This window comes from Ceratotherium simum, chromosome 33 (genome assembly GCF_057802395.1).
Source record: "Ceratotherium simum simum isolate JZ-2026a chromosome 33, ASM5780239v1, whole genome shotgun sequence".
Lineage (NCBI taxonomy): Eukaryota > Metazoa > Chordata > Mammalia > Perissodactyla > Rhinocerotidae > Ceratotherium > Ceratotherium simum.
The window spans coordinates 31,635,669-31,646,618 of NC_141932.1; the positions used below are offsets into that span (position 1 = coordinate 31,635,669).

General features: G+C 49.2%; 1 protein-coding gene across 2 annotated transcripts; it reads right to left on the minus strand.

The window, feature by feature from the left end:
- Window positions 1–481: 481 nt before the first annotated feature.
- Window positions 482–10,386, minus strand: CCNE1 (cyclin E1). 2 transcript variants are annotated; one of them, XM_087421871.1, is made up of 12 exons: window positions 10,270–10,386; window positions 9,764–9,815; window positions 9,574–9,661; window positions 9,289–9,357; window positions 5,754–5,893; window positions 5,512–5,647; window positions 2,898–3,044; window positions 2,215–2,310; window positions 1,874–2,008; window positions 1,651–1,762; window positions 1,400–1,557; window positions 482–1,126 (listed from the first exon to the last, which is right to left on the minus strand). In XM_087421871.1, exons 2-12 carry the CDS (start codon window positions 9,784–9,786, stop codon window positions 1,004–1,006), a joined length of 1,227 nt encoding a protein of 408 aa, XP_087277997.1. In that variant the 5' UTR covers window positions 9,787–9,815; window positions 10,270–10,386; the 3' UTR covers window positions 482–1,003. The 2 variants fall into 2 exon arrangements, with proteins under 2 accessions (XP_087277997.1, XP_087277998.1); XM_087421872.1 differs by lacking the exon at window positions 9,289–9,357.
- Window positions 10,387–10,950: the final 564 nt, after the last annotated feature.

Below are 10,950 nucleotides of genomic sequence, written 5' to 3' on the forward strand. Positions count from 1 at the left end.
ACGTAATTTTACTTTGCGTTTTCTTCTTCAAAGTATAGTTTTAGGCTACTGTGTTATGTTAACCAGTTCTCTAAACAAAAATTCTTTAGGTTAAGATTTGGGTAAGGATGAAAAGAATATTAAATAACACTAATGACAGAAGTTTTACGACCTTTAACCCATCCTTGGGAAGAAATCCTACCTAAGAACCCTCTGGGATGCAGATGTGACTTCAGCACTACCGCCATCGCCAGCCAGGGAGCCCGACCTGAGCGGCCACTGCACAGGGCATTGTGGGAGAGATGCCAAATTGAAGCCTCATTCCCAGCTCAGGGGGCCCTCAGGAGGCATGCGAGGCTGCACCTGAAGCTCAATTCAAAAGTATTCTTTTAAGTGTATTTGCTTGAAAGGCTTGAGCTTCAAAAGCATGAAGTTAAAAAAGAGAACTTGAGATAGCCACTTTCAAAGCTGACTTCTAACTTCAATTACCAGACACAGCTCATAAAACCAGCTGTCTCAAAGACAGTGTTATCTTTATTAAAAACGGATAGACGTAGCAGCACTGACAAACACAAGTTCATAAAAGGCATTGTACACTGTCAACTGATAGTGTGAAAGGGCAGGCTCCGCACCACAACGTCACAACCACCTGTTCCACTTAAAACGACACAACCCAGAACACCGAGGGCAGGCCACCAGCGCCGTGGCACCCCTCGATGTCAAGCCTTTGTTGTTTCTGTGAACAGGCGTCGAGTCAAGCATCGCCCTCCGTAGCAGCATCTGGAGCACTCACTGGTGTTCTGGAGGTGGCTGGCGCACTTGACCCACTCATTAAAAAAATCCATGCATTCAATAAAAAACACTTCTCCCCGTCCAATGCCATCCACAGAAACACTTCTGCTGCGGAAGAGAAATGCTCTTCCTTTAGATATCTAAAAGCTAGTGCTCGCCTCTGCCGCGGCAGACAGAAGAGACTCGGCATAGGCACTTCGCACGACTGTCTTTGGTGGAGATGCGGGCGTGGTCATGCAGTCCCCTGCCCGCTGCTCTGCTTCTTACTGCTCTGTGGGGGGGTGAGGACCCCCGTGGGGGGAGGAGAAATCCTATTTTGTTCAGACAGTATGGCTTTCTTTGCTTGGGCTTTGTCCTGTGAATGAGAATAAAAGCGAGGCATATTAAAATGGAAGAATATATCCTCCGGGCTTCCCTTACTGTGTGCTTTCCTTCTGTGGAGGTGAAGGAGGGAAAACAGAGCAAAGAACAATCTGAAAGTCTCCAGTCTACATGACACTTAGACACAACATCTACTGAACATCATTTTTCTTTTTCAAGGAGTGACAGAGCTGGAGTCTCTGGGATGCCTGGAGCCTGCCTGAAGGGAGGTGAGGAGCTCTGCAGGCAGGCAAGGAACAGTACTGACCAGCAAATCCAAGCTGTTGATGTGGGTCTGGATGTTGTGTGCGTCTTCAGCAGGAACTCCCCTGAAGTGCTTCAGTTTGGAACTCCCCGTCTCCCGTATGACCATGGCGAACGGGACCATCCACTTCACACACTTCTCTATGTCGCCCCACTGGTACCCTGCAACGAAGATAAAGGTTAGGCTCAACCTGAGGCCAACAACTGGTTTGTAAGTTTAATATACCTTGTGAATGCACTGGAAGGCCAACGTACCAGAAACCTTTTGCATCAATTCAGATGAAGAGAAATGATACAAGGCAGAAGCAGCAAGGACACCGTAGGAAAACTCAAAGCAGCCAACATCCAGGACACAGAGGTCTAAAAGCTATGGGGAAGAAGAGAGCACTGAAACGGACGGCCAACACTCCTCCTTCTGGAGTTACTCAATCTAGCGGCGGGCAGGCAGGCAGCCCCCCGAGGCAACGGGGCCCCTTACCTCCGCAATCTGTATGAAGATCTGCTGGGGGTACTGCGGCAGGAGCACCTCACACAGGTCGTTCAGATACGCAACCTGCATGTACACGTTCAGCCAGGACACAGTGGTCAGGGGACTCAAATGCCACTTAAGAGCCTAAGGGGAACAGAGACAAGAGGCCAACAGTTGAGGAAAGACAGACATTTCTGCTCCCTCTGTCCTCTGAGGGTTCAAAATGCAGCCGTGCTCCACGCCACCATGTGTCAGCTGGAGAACACCCAGCCAGAGGCCCTCACACTGAACGCGGAAAAGATATTATGTATGCATTTAAAAAGGGCGGGAACAATTAACTTGTAACTTACCTTCATAATGATTAATTCCATGGTAAGAATTTCGTCTCCTGAACAAGCCCCGTCTGTAACATAGGCAAACTGGTGCAGCTTTGGAGGATAGATTTCCTAAAAGGAAAGAAAAGGAAGACACTACTAGCAAAAAGCCAGGCTCTAACAGTTTTAACTTATAACGTACATCCAAAATTATTCTTTTTAGTATGCTGGCAAGGAAAGAAAGGGAGAGGGTACATTGATGGGATAAACAGAGGAGCCACTCCAGTGGTTCAAAATGCCTAATTGTGAAAGAAACGAAACACCCACCCTACAAATACATACATGCATACATACATAATTACAACTGTTACTCATTGGGGATATTTTTGAAATTTTCACCTTTTCAATACATTTAACAACATGTTTGAAAGTTGGGCCCATCCACCCTTCTAATCACACCAAAATTTTAATCCTCTTAGGTCAAAGTTCAATTTTTTTGCTTAAAGTAACTATATTAATCTAAGCGTTTTATACACTCACTACTTTTCTCTCTTCTTGGTTAATTTCTAGCCTTTTTTGCATGTGTCTTAACTTTAGAGGCCTCAAGTTAGAAAAATTTAGGATATATATTACAGGCAAAGAGTTGATCTCTTCCCCTAATCCCAGTGGAGCTCAAGAAACAGCACGTGCTACATAACAAATATTTGAAAATTATTTACCTCAAGTTTGGCAGCAATAAATAAAGAAGAAATCCCAATAAGCTGTAAAAGTGTTTTTACGACATTTTGTTGTGTTGCCATATATCGATCAAAGAAATCCTGTGCCAAGTAAAATGTCTCTCTGTGAAGTTTATAGACTTCACACACCTGAAAAAACATTTAGGAAGTTTTAGAACAGTTACTTGAGGAAAAGAGAAAGACAAAAAAACTTGCCGTGAGATTTGGTGAAGGACAATGTAAGCAAATCATGAGAGAGAACCTCACTTCTCTGTGAGGACGGCCCTGCCCCTGAGCAGAGGCACAGTGACTGCTGGGGCTCAGATGGAAGGACTCAGTGTTCTGTGGTCTATACAACAATAAAAGCAAATGTTCACAGGCCAGGGAAGGAAGATAGGTTCAGAGCTTTGTGAAAGCAGTATTTTCATGGAAAATCTATGAATTTTCTCACAGAATGGTGCCCCACTTTATATGTTTCACTATGACTTGAGCAAAGAACTAACATACTTCTTCACAACGAGGCAATATCAGTAAGAAAGTGTGAAAGCTGGAACATACATGTATTTAAAGATTACAGCATATCCAAACACTGTTAACCTGCTAATCACAATAGGCAAAAGCCTTTTTAAAAAGATTTAATAAAAGATTTAATAAAAGATTCAGCCATCTAGGTCCTAGTTCAGGCTCCTACTTGGACAAACCCATTTATCGGATTATCTCCAACTATAAACTGAGGACACTCCTGCCCTGCCTGACCAGCTCACAGGACTGCTGAGGATGGTGAAACAGTGTGCGTGATGGAGTGGAAAAGGACCAAGGAGATAGTGGCCCTCAGTCCATCACCACCATCACCCGTCTGATTATGCATATAGGACTGCTGTTCCTAAACGAGACATCCATATAAGCGCACTTCATGGAAAAGGTGCGGAGAAACAACAAACAGGTATTCATAGAAAATTCCATCAATCACCAAAGAGTATTTCTCAAGTTCAGGCTGAGTCATATTTAGAGTCAGTCTTTATAAAGTAACATAACTACAATCTGGTCAGAAGTGAAACTAGAGCTCCTGTTCTCTAAGGAACACACTCTTGGACCTACGTCACCAGCTCATAGTCGGGCACACGCATGAGCACTGACTTCTCGCGTCCAGACTTCTTGGCTGGACCAGGGCCTGAGGAACTTGACTGCACCGCACACAAGCCTGCCTAAGAGCTGTGGACTCCAGTTTGTCCCACCGAAGACGTAAATTACCATTCTTTTCTATCCTTTCAGTGGTATTACATGACTTTTTTGATTGACTTTCAGAGAAAAACATTCCTTCAAAGTATACGGCATTGATGGCATTGATAAAATAGAACCTCTCGGTCACAACGTCTTCTGAGCTGAAGCCTCAGAGGTTGAAGCAGACTACATCTACTGCTTCAAGGAATTGCAGAACGTTCCACAGGGCGCAGGCGGGCCATGTGCCACAGTGGGTCTGCGGTGGGCAGCTGCAAGGCCCGGAGTTTTAAGCAGGCCTGCCAAAGAACTTAGTACAGAAAATGCCGACGTTTTCAGGGGCCAATGAAGAAAAGCCAATTAAAACTGATAAAAACAGCTATCTTTTCTCATCTACTATGTAAGTTGCACTACATACACACTATTTCTAATCCACACACACTCTGCAAGGAAAATACTGCCAGAAAATATTACAGATGAGAAAATCAGGACTCAAAGTTGGGTGACTTGCCTGACTCAGGCAGAGACAGTAAGTGGAGCAGGGGTCCGAGTCTAGGACGAGCACAGTGGGGTGCGCACCCTGTGAATGCAGGCCTTCTGAAGGTGCACAGCACAGCTGGTTTATAGGGGATATTTAGACACCCAACTTCCACGTGTACTCCGTCATAAAACGGATCTGCCTGAGCTGTCTTTCCATGCCACAGAAGAAAGCTTGCCTCTCACCCACTGATGGCTTAGTGTCCAGGAAGCGTCGCTTGATGGAGGCCCCACCGAGTCACCCACAGCTCCTCCCAGAAAGAGGGGCATTGCCCATGCACTATCACTGTTCATGTCTAACAGTCCCCTCTCACAACCTGTAAAACCTGTTCTCTGATTAACTATTGCAGAGAAGTATGAGAGTGTGATCAATAAAAGATTTAAACGATATATTTAGTTAGGATAAAATTCTGTGGGGAAAGAGAAATGGATTCCAAGGAGTTAAAAAGGAGCAATGTATGATTTCTGACTGTTAAAGATAAGCTTGTTCATAGATTTTCAAAGCTTATGATAGTGGCTATCAAATAGTTGTTTTCCACACTTCACTGGATACATTTAAAAGCAGTTTAATTAACAAAGACCAAATATCAATTTTTACCGTTATTGGAAAATACAACCTCTGCAACTATTTAAACTTTGATGAAAAAAACTAGATACCAACTTAAAAATATCTAAGGGGTAAAGAGACTTCAAAAACTCTTTTAAGGAAGTACGCAAGCCAAAAAGTTAGACCACTGTAGTGTATAGACCACAGCTTCAGAGACACAGAGTGTGTCAGTGGAATCAGACACACAGAGAGCATAAGAGCATAGACGATTCTAGAAACAGCAGTGCTTCCAGTAAACAGGAAGACTCTGCTCACCTCCATTAACCAGTCCAGCAGAATTGCTCGCATTTTGGGCTGCAGAAGAGGGTGCCGCTGCAGAAAGTGCTTATCCCTCAAGTACGTCTTCTCCTTGTTTAACATGATTTTCCAAACCTCCTCTCTGTTTGCCCAGCTACAAAAACACAAAACCGAGCAAAAACACAAAACAGGTGTCTGTGTGCGTCCACAGTGAGGAGGGGCGTGAGCACAGTAGCGGGAGGGACATGGCTGTCACTTACTTCAGCACGGGCAGTGGGGAGGCCCGTGGTGGCGCGAAGCTCTGCGGCGCGTAGTTTGGGTACACCAGCTCGTCCTCTTCTTTGTCAGGGGTGGGAATCAGGGAGCAGGGGTTTTCACAGACTGCATTACTGTCCCAAGGCTATGAAAGAAAAACACATTTTTAAATGTTTGATGTAAACCCACTATTTTTACATTCACTGATTTGTAGAACAGCCAGCAAAACAGAAAATGTCTTCACAATTCAAAGATTTGTTTTTTAACAAGTACAACTTATCTACTAAAATGTATTAAAAGTGGACGATAGAATTTCCAATAAAAGTATTTACACAAGCACTCCATATTCACAAGTATAAAAAATCAAATAGGTAAATTGATTGCCATCTATAATTACGGTCTCCCCATTTTAAAACAAAACTCCATCAAATGTGACATCTTCTTTTGGTTGCAGGACTAGCCAAATATATTACATAATGGGGACGTTCCGTTTTCCCTAACTCAAAACAAAACAAAAAGAATACCTGCCTAGTTAAAACCAAATTGAGCAATGGTCACAGTTATACCATGAAATCTGTGGAGACAGGGCCTAGATACTCCTGCAGATCTTCAAATCCCACCCCCGAAGCCTTGCACAAAGTAAGACTCATTGAGAGGTGAACAAGCCATCATTAAAAACCAAAATACACTTTTCTTTTAAAGATTCCAGATACTTAATTTTATTCAATTTTCAATATTTGGAAAATACTAAGATCATTTTGCCATTTAGAAGATTTTCTTTTTAAAGCTACTCTGTCTATCATCCTACTCTAAAAAGAAGCCTATGACTGATTTTTAAAATTATAAAAGTGACTTTGTTGAAGATACGGCAGGCGACACCCCCACCAGCACGGAAGCCCTGTGAGAGTCTGAGACTCTGGCACCGCTTTAAAAGTAGAGATCTTTAATGCTGACCAGAGAAGGAAAGAGATGACTGAAATGACTGAATGAACACAGAAACCGGGTTCTCCGAGCTACCTGAAGATACAGGGTAGCTACCACGGCACACCAGCCACTTTCAGGGGAAGCCAGAGCACTTTCAGTGTCCTGAGAAGAGCAAAGCAGGACACAGCTCTCCCCAGCCAATGTGTGAAACACTGGCATGCAAATGAAGCAGGACAGCTCCTGCAACAGCTGCTGGGAAGGGCAACCCCTCCTCCAGTTCTAGCATCATGTGGTGGTAGCATTGCCTTGACTCAAAAAGGGTCACATTACAAAAGTTGCTCTTCATTCAAGAACAAATTCTTGTTTTGAAGGCAGAAGCCGGGTGCCACCCTCTACAGCCAGGTGACTGAAATAGCTGAGAGCATGCCTTTGGAGATAAACTGGTAGCAGTTCCCAATACAGTTCACAGACAAAGTGGGTGAACCGCGGGCAGACAGACGGCTCCCAAAGTTGACCCTTTTAGGAGCCAGTGTACGAAGCGGAATAAGGAAGTCCATCATGTCTTTTAACTAGTGTACATCATGTTTCAAAGGAGGCAAGATCAGTCTGACTTTAGGAAGGAATGGGATAAGAGCAAGAGACCAATTTTGACTATTCCTAACCACCCCTGACTCCTTATGTCACTTTGAATTAAGAACAGAACTACCTTATGCAACATTAGGTTCTGAGAAGTAACTAATACAAACTCCAGGATTCCACTTCAGTAAAAAAATTGGGTCTCATGCAAAAAATTAAACAACAGAATGGATATGTTAAATGGACTTTAGATAGAAAGGTATTCTTTGCATTAAGAAAGGCCTAAGGTAAGAATCATCCAAGGGTCCATGTGGTCTTGATGAAGCAGTTACATGGAGTTTAGTATGATAGCTACGAGTAGCTCAAAGCTGTTGTACTGGGCTGAACTATGATAACTTCAGAGAAAAATTCTGGGTAATTAATAGGTAAAAATGTTCTGTTACTCCAAAATTCTAGCTTCATGAGTACACACAGAGAAATGACAAAGACATTCCATAAATAGATGGATAATTTTCAAGCTATCTACTCTACAAAATGTGCAGAAACCTGTTGTCATTAATCTCTGGACAACCATGAAAATGCCTTCTAGCGGGAAACGATATGGCTCTTCACGTGCCACAGCTATCACCTCTCCACAGTCTGGGATAGGGCCACAGCCCTGTCTTAGGCACCTGGGCACCGCTCAGGTTATCCTGGAGAACAGAAACAACTCTAAAACTCTAAGAAATCAATATGGATGGCTTTGCTTCGTCCTCAGTTGGAAATTTCAATTCAAAGCACAGCTGGGAAAATAAACAATCTTGAATTTCCCAAAGTAGAGATCCATTTTATAATACCCACAAAAATAAACTTGCTTGGCTTAAAGTTTTTTTTTTTTTTTAAGTGGATGAAAAAAAAAAGGAAAGAACTTGGGCTGCACTGTCTTATTTCCTTACCTAAAGTAAAGTATTTCTTCTTTTAACAAAGAAAAAAATCATCAACCCGTTGTTCAATATACAGTGGAACCTCCCCCAAAATGCTAATTACTAGGGTCTTCTGTGCAGTGACAACTGTTAATGCAAACTATGTGGCCCATTGCTTTGAAGCCCTTCACTCTTCCAGACCCAGCTGCTATGGCTGTTGTTCACTGCCCTACAGAATGATGTGCTGCCCACTGCTAAGCTAGTGGGGACCTCTGCCCTCGGCTCAAATACTCTTCCTGCTCAGCTTTTATCTGTGGTAGGGTCAGAAGGCCTGATCAGCTAGCTGGGAGATAGGCTGCTTCCCCTACTAGAGCCATAACTACAGTCTCCAGCCATTTCTGGAGGTAGAGAGATAATACGAGCTTTTTCGGCTAGGAACTTCTGATATTATAATGATATCATGAGCACGCAGGAGATTTGGCGGGAACTCCATGAAGGAGAAGCAAGAGAAATGGCCTAGTCAATAAAAAAAATGTGTTGAGATTCACACATCATTACACACAATGTTCCACTAACACTCTGGCTGAGGCCAGGTGGAGCCCCAGACAGGGGAGACCACTGCAGGTAATTGCTGGATGGGCTGGAAGAACTTCCAGAAAGAGGGAAGAGTTGGAAAGCTGACCTAAACGGGGGGAAGGTAAAGGGAGGTCCTTAAGCACCAGGACAAACACAAGCATGGATGGAGGAGAAGGGGACGCTCATGAACACACACGGCCCCCATCATCAGAGTCACCCACAGAGCTCTGGGCCAGGGGCCCTCCTCCTAGGGCACCAGCCTGGGGGTGGTGACGGACTCTGCCCCGGCTGGCACAGGACTCTGGGTTACTTTCGTCTTCTAACTGAGTCTGCTTCCTCAAGGGCAAAGGGGGAGGACTGAGTTATTTGATGTCCATTCTGGTTTCTCCAGACATCAGCACACATTCGTAATCTCAGGGGTGCTGGAATCCTGAGGCTGGCAGAGGTCGGTGCCCACTGACAGGCGGTGCTCAGCTCAAGGGGCTGTGGCAGTAGTCAGAGAAGAAGCCTTCAGCAGGAGCAAGTGTACCTCCACCCAGGCCCAGCCGGCAAGTGCACCTACCTGACCGCCACACTGGCTTCTCACCCTCCTGTCAATTTTGGCAATTTCTTCATCTGGATCCTGCAAAAACTATCAGAAAACAACCCCCAGCCCCCAAGGAAACATGCCATACAGCCCAAAGACAGAAACACAGAGAGAGAAGAAAAAGAAAGCTGGTTAGGTTATGGGCACCATTTCTGCCCAACACACCCTCCTTAACCCCCAGCAATAAATATGTGGGCAGAGCCCAGTCTGGTACCCAGGTGAGACGGGGGATTCTTCCCCACCTGTCCCCTTTGTACTCACAACGGCCACATTTGCCTTCCTCTTCCTGGAGCGCACAGAGACATCGGCGCTGCTCTCCTCCTTCATGCTGTCCCGCTCCTTGGCATCTCTGCAGAGCCAGGGTGGCACAGAGGTAAGGGGGAGCCCGCCCCTCGGCCCGCCCCTCCCCCACCGCTGCACACCCTCCCCTCCCGAAGCGGCCGGCGCTCACCTCTCCCTCCTCTCCCGCGGCATGGCGCAGGGCGCGGGATCACACCTCAGGCCTGGGGGCACGAAGCGGGCAGCGGGGTGAGCACGGCCGGCGGAGGGGGCCGGGGCCCGCCGGCCCGCCCAGGACACCCCTCCCCCCCTGCGCGGGCGGCGGCGGCGGGAGCCTCCCGGGCCGGTCGGGAAAATGGCCGATGAGCCCGGGGTGGCCTGTCACCCGCCGCGCCGCCGGCTGCCCGCGATGCCGGGACCGAACCCGGGGTGGGGGGCCCACACGCCCCCCGAAACCCCCGCCAGCCCATCGCCTCCCTCGGGGACCGGGCTGCCTCAGTCTCCCCCTCCACAGCTCCCCCTAGCCCGACCCAGAGCCACCCTGGCCGGGCACCCGCGCTGACGCCCGCGGGGACCCGACGAGCCGGCCTCGCCCCGCCCCCACCCGGCCCGGCGCGGCCCGACCCGGCGCCCCGGGGGTCGCCGCCGCCCCACCGCCCGCACCGCGGCGGCCCTCACCGAAGCGTCTCCGCGGCAGGTAGGCGGCACGCGCCAGCGGGCGCACAGGCAGGGGCGCGGGAAGCCGGAGGCGGGAGCGGCGGCGAGCGCGCGGCGGTGGCGGGATCCGCGCCTGCCCCCTACACCGCGCGGGCGGCCGAGCCGGCTGCTCCTGCGCCCGGCCGAGAGCGGGACATTTAAAAATCCTGCGCGCGGAACCGGCCCCCGGCCCGCCCTCGCGCCCTCCCGCCACCCTCCGCCCCGCCCCGCCGCCGCCCTCGGGCCCGCCCGCCGCCGCGCAGGCCAGCCGGGCGCTCGGGCTGCGGGGCGGGGCCTCGGGCGGGCCCGGTGACAGGGCCTGCGCGCTGGGGGCGGGCCTGCCGCGGGGGCGGGGCGGGGCGGGGTGGGCGCGGGGACGACGGCGCGCGCGCGCGGCTTCGGGCGGGCCGGGCGCCGGGGCGGGGCCTCGGGGCAAGCCTGGTGACAGGGCCTGCGCGTCGGGGGCGGGGCCTGAGGGGCGGGGCCGGGCGGGCGCGGGGAGGACGGCGCGCGCGCGGCCGAGGGGCGAGCCAGGCGCCGGGGCGGGGCCTCGGGGCGGGCCCGGTGACAGAGCCTGCGCGCCGGGGGCGGGGCCTGCGCGCCGGGGGCGGGGCGGGCGCGGGAGGACGGCGCACGCGCGGCCGAGGGGCGGGCCGGGCGGCG